General features: G+C 42.4%; 1 protein-coding gene across 1 annotated transcript in view; it reads left to right on the top strand.

The window, feature by feature from the left end:
* SEMA6A (sema domain, transmembrane domain (TM), and cytoplasmic domain, (semaphorin) 6A) overlaps window positions 1-14,220 on the top strand; it is a gene marked incomplete at its 3' end in the record, with an annotated part of 38,709 nt that extends 24,489 nt beyond the window's left edge. The window contains exons 11-18 of the mRNA XM_010024753.1: window positions 231-386; window positions 1,754-1,930; window positions 2,647-2,787; window positions 2,883-2,963; window positions 4,997-5,055; window positions 6,887-6,907; window positions 7,040-7,090; window positions 14,056-14,220. Coding sequence (XP_010023055.1) covers window positions 231-386; window positions 1,754-1,930; window positions 2,647-2,787; window positions 2,883-2,963; window positions 4,997-5,055; window positions 6,887-6,907; window positions 7,040-7,090; window positions 14,056-14,220 — 851 coding nt within the window. The remainder of the gene's footprint in view (window positions 1-230; window positions 387-1,753; window positions 1,931-2,646; window positions 2,788-2,882; window positions 2,964-4,996; window positions 5,056-6,886; window positions 6,908-7,039; window positions 7,091-14,055) is intronic.
* Window positions 14,221-16,246: the final 2,026 nt, after the last annotated feature.

The following is a 16,246-nucleotide window of genomic DNA, read 5'->3' as shown; positions in this document are numbered from 1 at the left end:
GCTGAAGAAATTTGTCGTTGTGCTTCTAGGTGAAATGTTAAGTCCTTTTGCGTGGAGGATATAGCAGGATTTTCGGCTTTCCCTGAGGGGCTGAACAAGTACACCAGACTTCTCAATCCCCCATTTAAATCCTTGTAATGCACATCAGATTTCACTGAGGGCCTCATTTCTAAAGGAGATTTGCACTAGGCATCAAATAAGTGTTCTGGCTTTACCCTCGTTTTATTTAGGCCTGGTTGCTGTGCTGGCTCTACATCGTTAGAAAAATATGTAACCTCTAACGAGTTCCCGGATGATACTCTGAACTTCATCAAAACACATCCTCTGATGGATGAGGCTGTACCTTCCATTGTCAATCGACCCTGGTTCCTGAGAACAATGGTCAGGTATGTACCTCTTGTGCTCATCGTAGCTGTCAAGTTGTGCTGATAGTCTTGCTCAGAACACTCTTAAACTCTGTAAACATCCTTGGTGTGCTGGGCATGTATCCAAGTAGGAAAGATGGCAGCACTAACCAGATGCTGTGGAACTACCTGAGCAACTTTCAAGATAGGAATAAACCTCAGTCCTTTCCAACCACACTGTGCTGAAACTGGATCTTGGAGGAAATACTGTGAGTGGAAGGCTGAGCCTGCCTGTTGGCTTGTGGGTCAAGTGTTTGAGACAGCTCAGTAGAAAACTTTGGGCAAGGATCAGCAGACAGCCCAGTGATATGTACACAGGATACAAACATGTCTGCCAGGATGTGTTCACAGGATATGAAGATGTCTGTCGGGTTGTGTACTGGTATGTTTTAATGTTTACAGAAGTGTACAGGCAGAAGTAATCACATAATCTGTGTCCTTTCTGTGACAAGGGAAAAATAATAGTGAAGGGATTTGAACGAAGACTCATAAATCAGCAAGCCTCAAGTACACCATCCCCTTCCTATCAAATACATTCCCACTTTTTGCTGTGGTCGCTATACTACTTATCTACCCTCCAATTGTGAACAGAATGACTAACTTTTGCCTATTTTCCTCTCTCCCTCTGTACAAGGGTAGAGTTCTGTGCCAGGAGCTGTTTAGCTTTGGAAAGGTGTGACTTAGTTCTAGTGATGTATCTACCGTCAGGTTTTTATGCCAGGTTCTATACCTCCAACCAAAGGTGGGAGCAGGAAGCCCTGCAGAACACTTTCCTTTGATCACCAGTACTCAGTTTCAACAAACTGTGTCATCCCAAGATGCAGTAGCGTCTCAGCACCAAACTCACTTAGTGGCAGTTGTGTGATTATGTTTACTAAGGAAAAAGGCATTGTAGTGTCTCACTATTGCATGGGCACAGCTTTTCCTGCCAAGAAATTTGGATGTAGATCAGTTGTCATTATTGCTGCTTTTAATGTGTCAGAGCTCGAAATTAATAAAGGAAATTTGCTGCACTAATTTTCATTCCCTGCCTGAAGACCTCACCAGGCCAGTACTTTGCTTTTGACTGGGAGGATAATTCCTAAATGGCCCCATTAGCTTTCTGCAAACACTTCTGCTAGCAGTTGGGCACATGGACTTGCAGGCAAACACACGAAAATTCCCCACCATTTGGGGAGTCAATCTGGTGCTGTCTGTGTTGACTTAGAGGGTTATTCAGCTAGGAAAAGTGCTTAAATATGTTACATGGTTGCTAGAAGGCTACCATGCAGTTCTCTGAAATGCAAAATATAATAAAATAAATGGCAATCTAATCCCAAGTGATGCAAAATGCTGTGTTGCTATTCTAGATACCGCCTCACCAAAATTGCCGTGGACTCTGCTGCTGGGCCATACCAGAACTACACCGTGGTTTTCTTGGGATCAGAGAAGGGAATCATCTTGAAGTTCTTGGCACGGACAGGAAACAGTGGTTTCCTAAATGACAGCCTTTTCCTGGAGGAGATGAACATTTACAATCCTGAAAAGTGTGTATCTGATTCTTCGTGCTTGTGTATGGGTGACTTTGAACTTCCGATTTCCCAGAGTAGGTTGTCCCATGAAAAGGGAAATGGTTAGAGAAGCCAAGTTTTTTGAGTAATTTTAAATTGTTTGAGGAGGGGATGTCTGCTTATCAGTCTCTACATTGCAATAAGAGGTTTTTTTCAGTATGTGTAGAAAATAGCCCATCCTATGCAGCAGTTGCTGGATAATTAAAAGTGAATTCTGCAAAGGAAGATTAATTTTCTAATCCTATAAAAAAAAAACTTGATTCCTCTCCAAATAACTCAACAACTAGCAAGCTGCTCTCCAAGGGAAATTTCCTGCATTTCAACGTTCCTCAAATATGCCTAAGGGGGCTTTGAAGTGGGCCATAATCATGCTGAAATTTCAGCTACTTTGAGTGCTGGAGAAGAATAAACACAAAAATGCGAAGGGCCCTTCAGAAAGTTTGTCTGGTGTGTGCCGTCTCTCTCCACTTCTTATTCCCCTGTCCCATGTATTTTTAATACTCATTTTTATGTGTATTGGTGGTTTTAGTGGCTATTGTATGTTCTTTTCCTTGCCTTATTCAATTCTGCCGTTCTTGAGTTGTTTTGCAGGAGTTTTTTGGGTTGATTTGTTTTATTTTTTGGCTTGAGGAATCACTAAGCTTTCATCTAGTTTCCCAGCAGAACTAATTTGAAACTTCTTTTTGGACCAGGTGCAGCTACGATGGCGTGGAGGACAAGCGGATCGTGGGCATGCAGCTTGACAAGCCCAGCAGCGCCCTCTATGTCGCCTTCTCCACCTGTGTCATCAAGGTTCCCCTGGGACGTTGCGAGCGTCATGGCAAATGCAAAAAGTATGTGTTTTCTGGTGGCTGTCAGTATGTGGCCCCAAGGGGAAGGGGAAGGCAGGAGCACTCATGAATGCCACCTTGTGCTTTTCTTTCTCAAGGGCCTGCATAGCATCCAGAGACCCGTACTGCGGATGGATGAAGGAGAGCGGGGTGTGCACACAGCTGGTTCTTGGCTCCAAGTGAGTAAGGGCTCTGGCTGGACGGGATGTGAAGGTCTGGCAGTGGCGCCAGGCAGTCTTGGGCAGAGCTATGTGAAACATGGAGCTCTTAGGAAAGGAAAAATGTGGGAAGTATTTGTTTCTACCTTATTTGCATTCACCCCTGAAATGTCTTACAAATTTTTCTGATGTGAACTCTCAGCTGATTGGTAACTGCTGAAAGAGGAGGAGGAAGAAAATTAAAGAGCTGTACTAAGGTTGTGTGTTATTGAAAGGAGGGAACTGGATGGGTATATCTGGATCAGCCCACGCTGGAGCCATCACAGCTGATTAAAGAGGCAATAGAATCCAAATTAAATTACTGAAGCAATTTGTCCATTGAAAACAAAACCAGTTCTTCTAATTTACTGTGCATTACTAAGAGGAATCAGAGCACAGTAAGAGCTTAAAGCAGATTCAGAGAAGTGCTGGATCTCCCCTTGTTTAACAGTAGAATTTAATTATCTTACAATAATGAAAGTCTGTGAAGGTTTGTTTAAATGTGGCTACTAAAGCCTTCTTTCAGGGAGCTGATCCCCTTCAGAGATCTCATTTCTTGGCCACGTCTGACACACCTCATGCATGCCCACCCTAAGGTCCAGCTATACTTCTTCATGGTAGTGGTGCAAGTGTAGCACAACACCACACAACCTCGACACCCCCACTTCTTGCCCCACTTAACACTGGTCCTGTACAGGTCTTCTGTATATAATGGATGAGTTACCTTCCTGTGCTTGTGTCTTGCTCTTAATTTGCTAATTCAACTCAAATTGTTTTGTCCACCTGGGATGCTATAGCTGTATTTTTCTGTATATGCTTTACTGTGAGAGAGTGGACTGTTTCTGACTGGACATTTGGAAGAATAATGTTAAAATGGACATGTGTCCATATCAGGTTTTCCAGTATTCCCAAAGTGCTTAAGTCTTTTTGCACTTTGATGGCATGTTGTAGGGAACTTACATACCTTACTCTAGAAGCAGCTTCTGTGTTTATCAATAGATCCATAGAGGCAGAGGCAGTGCAACTTGCAGTGGTGCATTCCAGGGGCGAGCAAGGCAGGTTGCTCTCTGTCCAATGCATAACACTTAGAAAGGAGATCCAGCTCAGCCGAAAAGATGTCTATTGAACTTGTAAACTAGTCAACAGTTGGCAGAGATGTTAGGTGCCCTCCTGGAGTAGGTGACACTTGAGCAGAAGTTTTAAAAACATGGAGTTGGGAATGAGGTGCCTGCAAGGGTAATTATGCCTCAAGGGCAGGATTCTAACTAATGTAGACAAGGGCTTGTTTTGGACGTTTTCCAAGGCTCTTGTCATTCATCTTTAATTGTACAGGAAGTTGGAAGAACAGCTTCACTAGTTATCCAAAATCACAGGCAGAGGTTGGGAGTGTAAATTGGGCATGCCAGCTAGAAAAGCCTTTGAGCGTTTTTCATAAAAGACCCTTGAGTTCAGTGGAATGCCATCTGTGGACTGGAACTTACGCCTTGCGTCCTCATCTAGCACAATACCTGAGTGTCTGTTGAAACACAGGTTGTCTTCCCACAAAACAGCACCTACCTAATGGGTGACCTTCCTTCTCACATCAAAGTATCAGTGCACCTTGTCTACTATATGGACAAGTTAAGGGTGACCTTCCTTCTCACATCAAAGTATCAGTGCACCTTGTCTGCTATATGGACAAGTTAAGGTAGTATTGTAATTGCTCCTGATAATATCATTTATTATAGAGTTAAGAGTTTAAAAAGTTTGAATCTATTCATCTCCCTTGATCACAAGGCATACAGTGGATTTTTAAAAAGTAATAATAAAAAGAGGAAACATTATCAGAAGCCAAGAAATCATTAAGCAATGAGAAATAACTCTATGTTGCAATTTTTCAGCCTTTTTGTGGAGGTTCCAAAGAAATGGCCAGTTTTACGGCAGGGCTTTATTTCAGTTGAACATTTGATAATTTCTTTCTGGTCGTACCTGCAACTGCTTTTATTCATACTGTTTTGTATTTTTCTATTATTTAGACTGGCATTCGAACAGGACATAGAACATGGCAATACAGATGGACTGGGTGACTGCCAAAGTAAGCAAATCTTTTACCCTCTATTTACCATGTGTCACAGCGTTCTTCTGAATGCCTCAAATCACCGCTACCTGTTGGATGTTCTTTGGCAGCAATATGTAAACCACAACAGGGACAGCAATGACAGCTAATGATGCAGGTTAAGAAGAGGAATGGTTGTTTAAATGTATATAAGGAAAATTGCCCAATTGATGTGATTTATACAAACACCAGACTTCAAAGCAGTTATGTAGTGAGAAAACCTCTGTTCTAGAGGATATTGATTATAGCAATGACATAATGAATTGGGTGTTCATTGTCTTTGTTACCCATGGTAGTTGGGTTGTGTATGTAGATGCACAGCTGGCTTAGTTTCTTGATGTAGAATGTGACTTGTACTCATTCCCATGCAGGACAGGGAGACAGTGAAATGTATCTTCAGCTTTGGATCCAGATCAAGAAGTGGCAACTACTTACTTTGTGAATCTTAGTGGATTTTACACACAGGCTGGACACCATAGTGGTATTAAGAGTCAGTCACTACTGACCCTACCTAACAAATTTTAATGGTAAACCTTAGGCACTGACAGCTTGAGTTGAAAGCTTAAGCACAGTCTTTAAACATTCACATTTTGCATTGAGGTGCTTAAAAGTGTACAGCTTGCACTGCGTGCAAAGAAACCTTGCATGCTGATTTCTCAAACTTCAGGAATACCAACATCTGTGTTCAGGGCAGCTCTTGTTCCGAATGTTCTTCTCAAGTGTAATTCTGAGCCCGAATATTGTTTATAAACCTTATGAAATCAAGAATCACATTCTTTTCAGTGCAGTTTGCACTGATGCCTGTACATGCAATAAAACTGCTGAAGCTGAGGAATTGATGTACAGTGAGAGAGTCATTACTTTTTGCAATACAGAACAAAATAATGGAGGGCTAGAATGTGCCATGGGATACAGTGCAGGCCAGCTGTTCTGGAGAAGGACAGAGCCTTCTCATGCCTTGGTGCATCCTTATTCAAGAGCCATTTATTACTGTGGTCACTGTGCTTGGGGGAATACAAGGATTCAGCCTCTGTATGCCCTCCCTCCATCTCAGCTACACCTTCCTCTGCCTCTGCCCTAAGACAGGGTTATGTAGGCTGTCTCAAAGTTTTTTGAAGGAGGTGTACGCATAGTCCCTCCTGTGCTCCCTGTTAGTGTTATTAGCACCAAAATCAGGTCAGTTCCCAGCTGGTGCAACTTTGCCCTTTCAGCCAGTTCTGCTTTCCTCAGCCAAAGAGGTTAGACAAGAGTGCAGTATACCTAATATCAGTTAAATATAAAAGAAAGGTAGGAAATTATTCAGGAACAGCACATTGTGCTCATGGAGAGACATCTGTTTCTGTGCAGAGAACAACAAAGCCTATACCCTGCTTAAATCCCTCGTTAGTCCTGAATAATGCATTGAACCTTGACACTGCACAGGGGCAGATTTCACTCCCTGATAACCTAGCTGATCTTATTACTTCAGGTAGTCTTGGGTCCTTTGAGTTTTGTCCTCACTGACTCCCATTGCTGGCTGCATCACTTGTATTGCCTTGTGTTAGATAAGGACTTTATCTTGCAAAGATAGCCATGGCAGGGAGGACATAGGCCTTCCCAGCTGGTTTCCCATGCACAGGGCTGGTCATGAACACTTTCAGAGCCAGACATTGTTTTCGGGTATGTCTGAATATTAGTTTTGCCTGGGTCATTAGGGTACTAATCACATACATATAAATATCACCTGGAGGATAAAAGACTGTTAGCAGCAAACTAGTAAAAAATAAAAAAGAGAAAAATAATGATGTTTCCCCTGTTATTTGTCTTTCAGATTCCTTCGTAGCCCTGAATGGTAAGGAAGTTCTTAGTTTCATTATTTACTGACAGCAAATCCATTTTGGAGGAATCACTTTTTACTAAAATCTTAAGTATTTTCATACTTTCGTTTTGCTTAATGTTTCTTCCCAATTTATTTTGTTCATAGACATCTCAACTGCTTCACCTGATCATGAAATGTCTTACGACACAGTGTATGGTCAGTTTATGGGTGTTTTTAAAAATTCCTCCAGATCCTTGTCTTAGCTAGTAGTTTCTGTACTCAAGTAGTCGTTACCCTTTTATGCTTGTTATGCCTTGGTTTTGAGGGCCTGATTCACTAATCACAACTAGGTTTAAGTCATACCTCTTGATTTTCAATCCGTCTTTTCTTGTCTTCCCTCAAAACTGCCTCCATTGAATTGAAGTAAGATATGGCCTGCTTTAATGACATACGAGCAGACATTAAGAGTATGCTTCATCTGAACACTCAGAAAAAGGAACACTTGGGTACAGTGATGCATCCTACCTATTTGCCAGGAAAAACAAGATAGCAGCTAACATCCCACTCATGACTTGTTATGAGACTGGCGACATGACTGCGACAGCAGACAGTCAGAGATACCTCAGGGAAAGGGGCAGAACTGGGTTCTGGGTTTCAGAAAGATCTCTCAGAAGGAAAATTAACCTATTAACCGTGTGAGCTGAGACTGGGTTATGCCTTGACTCCTGCAGGGCACTGACAGGGTGAGTCATTTCTGTTACCCATGCTTGCAGTATCTGGTCTGTAGAAAAAAAAAGGGGATTCGCATAGCAAATTAAATTACCTGAGCTGAAGAGAAGCATTTCTGCAAGCCTGGAGTAGCAGTTTCCCATGAGACAGCTGTTAATCTGTGCTCATAGTGCTTTCCACTACTTTGTTCTGTGTATTTAGAAGTGGATTACTCTGGTACTTGGAGTGCAGAATAAACGTCTTCATGAGGAATTATTGCAGAATAAATAATCACTTTAAATTCAAACCTAGACCTGTATTGCAGTAGTTTGTCTTTATATACATCCTGCACACAGACAAGTACTCACAAGCTAAGAGGATATGTGATATTGCTCCCAGTGAAGTCAATGGCAAATTTCCGTGTGGAATGGGAGGTTGCTTGTGAAATTGCTTTCAGGCTGTAAAAGACTAGCAGTTCACTAGAGGTAGGGCAAATCCACCATATGTTTGGCTGAATGTAGCAAGAGGTAGGTTAGTGTGCAGTTGCCACGAACATTTAATAGATCCTTTCATCTCATGCCTGCAAAACATGTAGGTACAAACCAGAACCAATGACAGCTCAGTACAGCACAATATAAATAACTGGAGGCACAGTAATGCTGTTCCTCATTTGTAAAAATAAAATCAAATTCCCCGTGTTCTTTATTACCAGGAAATGGAAAATGTGCAGGTGAAACTTGTTTGAAAGTTTCATGATAATGAAAACCAGTGAAGGGAATGTACAAAATCAAAGACAAGTTGAGACTTCATAATGTGTGGAAGACTCATGGTTTCATCTGCATATATAGCTTGTACTTTCATTTGAAAATTGTGTTTCCAATGCACAAAACAGTAATTAAAGAATAGTAATAATTAAATCCGTACTGCTGAATGTGAAGATAAAGAAAATGGCCTTTGCATAGTGCTGTTTTGCCAGTAATGTTCCAGATTTCCTGCTTCTAAGCACAATTGTAGGCTGAACAGTTATATCTTTGGGGCTGTGGTTGTTGATCCCGTCAGCTACCATATTAGTAGGGACTTTAGCAAAAGCTGATATTTTAATATGACCAGGAAATCCGAAAAGTTATCCAAGTGAGCAGCAGAGTGAAAAAAGCTGGGAGTACAGCTCATAAAACGGAGTCCATTTTACTGTCCAGGCATGTCAAGCCCAAAGACAGACTCCAGGAATTAACCCAGCTCTTTGAATAGGACTCAGCTGCCAGATGCAGTGGAGAAATGCTGACCCAACATTAACATTGGTTCCCATTCACGCCCAGTCTTTCAGAGATGATTTCACTGACCCTCAGGTACATCCTGGTAACGTGGTCTCTAGGCAAGTCAGCTTTTCTTTTTATGGGTTTAGTGAAAATACCCATTCTGATATTATTGCAGTTATTTTTTTCACCTACCGTGGCAAAATATGAAAGAGAATGTTCTGGTCGCCTCTATTGATCTTCCACATTAGGAAGTGTATAAAATTACAGCATGAGGTAGTAAACCAGTCTCAGTAAACATGCTCACCTTTGGTAATTGTAATGACTGCTCTGAGTCTTTTTCTTGAGAAAACGAAGATTTTATGAGTGGTGCATTTTTATGGTATTAAGTACAGTTAAATGCAAATGATACTTCTTAATAGATTAAACCTCAGAATGCTGGGATATACCAGAATAGCAAGAAGTGAATGCTCAGGGTGCTTTTGGACCCAGTAGGCTAAATGTATGTAAAGGCACTTGAAACACCATTTGCAAAAGAAGTCATAAGGCCTGATTCCCTTGATTTACTCCACTGTAAATCAGTTAGCTTCAACAGACTTACTCCCGATCTGCAGCAGTTTGAATGAAAGGAGAACCAAGCCCTTAATCTTTGTATTCTTGGCATCAGCCTCCTCCTGGATTAGGCAGGTGAGCTCCCTTTTCTGGGGCAGTCTCATGTGATGGGTTGTAAACAAGTAAAGTGCAAAGTCCACAAAGGTGACTGCTCAAGTGGATCCCTTTAGATACCCTACAAGAAGATAGCAGGCTGAAGGTCTGAGTGCAGAACGTCAGAAAGAAATGATGCAAGAACCACATATTTAAACAAGGAGATTAGGCTAGATTCTTCTGCAAAATTTTAAGCAGCTTCAATTACCTTTGGGAACATCAGTTCTTAGTGAATTGGGCCCTTATTTTACCCCCTAGACGTAGTCCTTTCTGCCTCTGTAGTATTGATTTAGCCTTTCCTTCTAATTGTCTGATTAGGTTGCTATTGCTGTTAATAGGCTAGTGTGCAGACATCTTAACCTCTGAGATCCTAATGACTTGCGCATATTAGAGTAACTATCAAATACGTATTGAATACCTGTCTTTGTTTTAAACCTGAAAAAACCCTTCTTATGTTTTACAAGTACACTTCAGAATGAGCTATAGTTACAGAAGTGCAGCCCTTCTGAGTCATTATCCATGCCTGTAGACACTAAGTGCTTTTACTCTCCTTCTGTTACTTGATTACAGCACTCCAAATGAAAAGTTTTTGCAAATAATGAAAGCATGTAAACCAATTGGGTTGGGGTTTTTTTAAGAGTGTCTATTTTAATTTTTACATGTTTGCTTTAAACAACAGAAGTTTGAAAAGCACTGTCCCTGCAGGTTTTCAGGTTGGTTGTTTTAAAACAAAGGCAGAATTGTTTTTTAGATGTTTAGGTATTAACCGGTATTAACATAGAGGTACTGGGCACACCTCAAAATTTTGAAGCCTCTTTAAATTGCAGAAAAACTTAATGACACAGGTAAAAATGGTGTAATGGAAAAAAAAAGGATCATTACGTGTTGCAAACTATACAACACATTGTAAAGGTTTAATAATGGCTGTGTGTGAAAGGGCCAGGACTGCATTGCCTGCCACTTCAGTCTTATCTCTGTTTATGAGAGAAACTTAATTAGCTCATGCATGTGTGGTGCCACTCTGCTCAGAGGTGAAGTTCACCCAGCAGTACTGGCTGTTCTGACACTTACAGGACACAGTGATTCTGCTTACAGGAGCAGCCAGTGTCCAGTGGTGTTTGCAGAATACAGCTCTAACACAAGTGGGCCAGGCTATTAAGGTCTAATCTGCTCCTGCCTTGCTTCCTCAAAGTCAAGTGGAAGAAAGTTTGTCTTGATTAGGTGTGGAAGGTTGTTTCTCAGTGTGTACTAGACTAACACATTAGTAACTGAGTGAATAGACTGATTTCTTGTGTTTGTGTGAAACCCTACTCTACCTAACAACCATCTGGTACACATTAGTATCTTCACAAAGCCTTAGCTTTCCATTACGAAGGAGTTCTCTGTCTGTTTGCAGCATATGGTCCAGGAAATCTTTTTCTTCCCCCCCCCCCGAAAATGTGTCCCTTTGGCATATATTTCCTCTAGATTACTGTGTTAAGAAATGTTTTTCTTTAACCGTACTTACGGCTTTTTGTTAGAATTCCCCCTTTAAGCACACCTAAAGTGGAGGTGTCTGGACAAAGATATATATGACTATATAAATGCATATCAAACATGGGTATAAAATATGATTGCTACTTGGCAAGATTTTCTTCTCTTTTAACTCCTTATCAAGCTATGACTAATCGCTTTCTTATGTTGAGCGCAGCACTTTTTGTAGGCTGACCAATAATGTACACATAATTGTGGTTGCTGAATGGGGTATTAACTTGGAGACTTGGAGAAACCCATGAATGCTGGCACTGTGGTTTAGTCCTCAGGGAAAAGAAGACATAGAAATCTCATGATTTCCATTCTCTGGCCTGTTCTCTGTCCAGTTATTTCTCTTATTTCTTGGGGATGAGCACAGGAGTTGACAAGCGTAAAATGGTGCAGGGTTGAACTCTTTCACACTCCAGCGTATTCTTGCTTCAAGAGGGCATGTCTTTTCAGTTGCTGTACCTCTACCTGTCCGTTTGGAAATAGGCAGCCCTGCTGCAGGACTGCTGCAGAGCAGGCAGCACGTTTGGGTCAGAGTGTATCACCCATCTAAATGTGTGTTACCGATGCTTCCGGCCATGCTGTGGCTTATGGAAACCTTTTAGAAGTGGATAATGTTTGGCTTCTCTTCTCTATTTGAGCAACATTAAAAGCTTTTCAATGAAATACAGCCTCTAATTTGTCATGTTAAAGAAAGATGGCTAGGAGAAACCACAGTACCTATCTGAGAGGTAAAAAATAATTCAGCGCCCTTGTCAGCATAAGCCTTCAGCCTGAGGTCCAGAGCTAAATTGTGTTAATGATTAGCTGTAGTAGCCAAAGGTTGGCTTTGTGGTGAGAACATGGTGAATTTGACCAATTTATTTTCTTTGCTAAGTATACCAGTTACAGGAGTTAGTTACATCTATGTTCTATGCAAAACACTGTCCAAAGTACTGCTATATGTAATCGTGTGCAGTAAATCAAAAGGGCTCCTCAAAAATATACAGAGGAGCAGACGCTTTCTTCCTGTAAGATCATTAATATTCATCAGGACTTCTTTAAATCATAGCAGCATCTTAACAGAAGTTGCAGCCTTTTTGCTGCCTTTGTCAGTAGTTCAACCCCATGAAGCTGATGAAAGAGAAAGGTAAAACAAAGCACATGGGTGCATCAAAAAGCTTGGGAGCATTGGTGGCCAACATTTAGATTTTTGATTGAGGGAGTAGAACTGGAGACCTAGGTTCATCAGCTCTCTCTTGTGCTTCTGAGAGCTGGGTCTGGATGGCCTTAGCAGCTGTTTAAAGCAGCCTTTTTGAGATGTAGCTTCCAAAAGCTTTGTGCTTGTCCAGTGACTGTTTAAAATAAACTACAGAAGCACAGTCTCTACCTGCCCAGCTCTGTGCCTTCTCCATGAGGCTTCAAGTTTGGGCTCCTTGTGTTGCTCTGTCTCTGCCACAGTGAGTTTCAAATTATTTTTCTGAGCAGTGAAACAATGTCAAGAGAAGGAGCAGGGAGAGGGTCACTGCTTGGGCAGTCTGTAGCCTGGTGATTGGGCTCCTCTCCAAGGAGTCGCATCTAAGGAAGGAAAATTAATTTGCTGGGCTCTTAAAAAGGAGGCGGGAGAAAGGAGGGCTGTGGTCAGTCTGTCCGGTGTTATCTGAAGAGTAAGAGTTATCTGCCCTTCTGTCTTGTAAATAATCCACTTCTGTTTGTTAGTTTGTGTTTGAGCGTGTTTCAGGACCCCCTCTTTTGATAGTGTCTTTCGGGAAAGTAGGAAAGGGAAGTTACTCCACATCAAATTAACTAGGCCCAGAGCTCTTTGAGTCTCACTGAAAATAATTCATTTGGAAGCATGTGCTGGAAGGGAACTTTCAGATACACATGCGGTTTTGAGGTCAAAATGTGGTATGGATGGAGTTTCGGTGCCCCCAACCCAATAGCAACAGAGCAGCCCAAGCCACTGGGAAGTCCAGGTTGAAGCCATCTTTCAGTGATGGTAGACTCCAAGCACTCCAAGCATTTTGGGTGCTGACATACTCCTCGGGATCCAGCAGCAAAGAACGTGTGAGCCTACACACACGGCTCTGCCCCAGCCGAATCGCTGATAAAGCTGTGTGGTGTTTCCACACAGCGGGGCATGTCGTATGGATGTGCTGTTTGTTGGGATGTATATGATAGGCGAGGAACTCCTCAGCCTTACTCAGGACAACAGTAACAATGTCTAGAGTACCTGTAATGGAAAAAAGGCATGCGAGACCTCTGTCCAGCAGCTGCTGGAATCGCAGGTTCTTGGCAGGTCTGAGTAGTCAGATGTTATCTTCACTGTCTTTCTGAGCAAAAATGATGTTCGACTTCATGCTTATCTCAGAGCCAGTTGGGTCTGTGAGCTCAGACAGGACCAATGGCAAGGGTACATGTGGGTGCAAGCGGCTGCTGGGCCCTGCACATCTTCCATCCGGAGGGCAATGCTGCAGGACGAGCACACGGGTGCCAGGCAGTCCTTCATTCCCCTGGGACCATGGGACAGAGAGCCACTGCTGTCATCATATTGTAGACTTTCTGACATTTCCCTTCTGTTTCAGCCATATTAGAAGTTATTCCATTTCAAATTGGTTTTAAAATTGCTTTTTAACTAAGCCAGTACTAGACACATGAGCTGACATCTCAGCGTCAGTCAGGCGTGTATAAAGCTAGCTGAAGGATGTTTGACTCAGATGAAGTGTGCTCACCCTCTTCCACAAGCATTTAACTCTGTTGAATGAAAGAACACAACCACCAGCTCAGTGGCAGCAAAAGGTGTGCATGCACCTTTTAACACCCTGATCTGGAAGGTTCAAATCCCATTTCCTTGGGGCCATGCTTTGAAGGACTTTGGAAACACTGCTCAGCCTAAGACAAGAAGTTCACCCATCACCAAAGCAAAGTAGTGGGTGCATTCCTGAGTGTGGGAAGGTAGCATGGTAAGTGACTAATGAGACTTGTCTTCCCTACCTGTATTTATAATGTAAACAGGACACTCCAGTTCCCTAGTCCCAAGCACCACCACTTCCGACTCTCGCGCTCGACAGGGTTATGATGCTAGGGGACGCATGCTGAATTGGAAGGATCCGCTTGGTTCATCTGAAAATACAGATCCATATGTGGCAGTTTCATCCCATAATCATCAAGACAAGAAGGGTAAGGCCTTGGAAATGACGTCCTGCGGTGAGGAGCGTGGGGTGGGGAGGACTAAAGTGTAACTGCTTCCAGCTGGCTCGGAGTAACATGTAATGAAACTCCTGTGCTATAATTAAAAGCTTATCGTAAAGCCTGAAACTAAACAGCCAGTCTCAGTCCCAGTCCTAGATAATTCACTGCCTGAGGAAACCACACAAAACAAACAGAAGTGTATACCTTTGCAGAGCGTGTTTTGCATGTGTACAGGAAAAAGGGAAACAGTGGGGATTTAGCTCTCTTTAAACTTGATCTACCCTATTCTCCAGCAGAGGAAGATCTGTAGCTTCTCGTTGATCTTAAGGGTGCATTTTTATATTGCCTTTTTGTCTGAATCCCCAGGGCAGCACAGCAGATCTTGACTGATTTCACATTATTTCCACCTCTCAATAACAGATAAGAGATACCAAAGGTCTGCTCTAGTTTAACCATTGAAGTAAAACTGACAGTAGTCCTAGACACTAGGCCTAAGTCCTGGTGCCAGTGAGACATGAGCATCAAATACCTCTGAGAATAGGGGCTGAGGACATCATTAGCAGAGGTGACTGCTGGTGGGAAGAGATTGTGTTGTATTTCTAAAGTATCAAAAGATTGGAGTTAGGTGTCACTTCAGAGTGTTCAACCCTGTGCTGAAGAACCCTTGGGTCTAGTACAAGTGACAGCCCTGTCCTTTGGCCTCCAGCCCTCTTTGCTATACATATGTAGAATTAGGCAGAGAATTGCCAAAACTTGCCACTTGGACTTGCTTTGAGAAGAAGGAGCTTTACTCCTATGTGAGGATGGTGTTGTATCCTCATTCCATCTTGGCCCTCCATAGTTCTGCCAGCTCCTTTAAATCTGTATCTCAAAAGAGGTTAAAATGGTTCCTTTGTAAATAAGGGACTTAGGTTCAAGTAGCTCCGCTGCCTAGAGAGATCTGAGTCCTTGTTATTCTTCTCCAGGGTGTTCTTAGGTAGCTTATTTCAATCTCCTCCCTGTTGAAGATGTTCCTCTCTGTATGGACTAATTAAGTACTCAGTGGGCCTGAAGAAGGATGGGAATGAGCAAAACTCACTTGCTGAGTGGTTAGGGCACTCACCAGGGGCAAGAACACACATTAGCTTCAGTCCTTTCTGCTGTGAATACTTGATATAAAACACTTAAAATATTAATTGAAATGTGGATTCCAGTCTCTATTGTTCATGCATTTTACATGAAAAACTCATTAGGCAAAAGCATCAGCTGTTCCTAGAGAAGCTACTAGCATGCCAGACCTGCTGCTTTGCCTTGTCTGCCCAAACTAGTAGGTTAGTAACTCGTATTCCTTCCCCTTTGTCTGACCCAGTGAATCTTGAATTCTCTGCATTGGCCATGGAGACTTTGAGCAGGGAGTGATGAGCCCATTAAAATCACAGAATAGTCTTCAGCAGAGCTGCATGAACAGCTGGTAGCGGTCTGGACCCAGATTGTGAACTCAGTGCCTGCTATTCACAACAGCTCCAGATACACAGTACTCCTGCAGTCCTGGGACATCCTGGATTTCTCACTGAATTCCCCAGGGCTGACCTCAGAGAACCTTCACGGTTCTTACCCGTGAAGGCAGTGGGCATCACCTTGCTGGCTCAGCAGAGATGAAGCCTGAAGCTCTTTTCCAGCTGAAAAGGCCAGTCAAATTAGGCAGGAGATGCAGTAAAATTTCCCAAGATGCCATAGCAAACATTAATCTAGTAGCCTTGGCTTTTAGGCTTGATGACAGGAAATGAAATATGAAGATTTGAATTCCCCCAGGCAGAGGATGCAAACTTGTCTCCCACCTCCCAGCAATTAGCTTTGCCTATAAAAAAGGGGGAAACTGCCATTTGCTTTTCTTCCTTCAACTGGGTTTTAGAAGTGTCCCCTGTTTGAACAATTTTTTTCAGAACTGGATCCTGTAGACATCTGGAGGGAATAACTGCATATCTAAAGCAAAAAAAATAAATTTCTAGAACCTGATAGGCTTACATGCGAGTTA

The sequence above is a fragment of the Nestor notabilis genome, unplaced genomic scaffold (genome assembly GCF_000696875.1).
Source record: "Nestor notabilis isolate BGI_N333 unplaced genomic scaffold, ASM69687v1 scaffold3582, whole genome shotgun sequence".
Taxonomy (NCBI): Eukaryota; Metazoa; Chordata; class Aves; order Psittaciformes; family Psittacidae; genus Nestor; species Nestor notabilis.
This window is presented reverse-complemented; position numbering and strand designations above follow the sequence as displayed.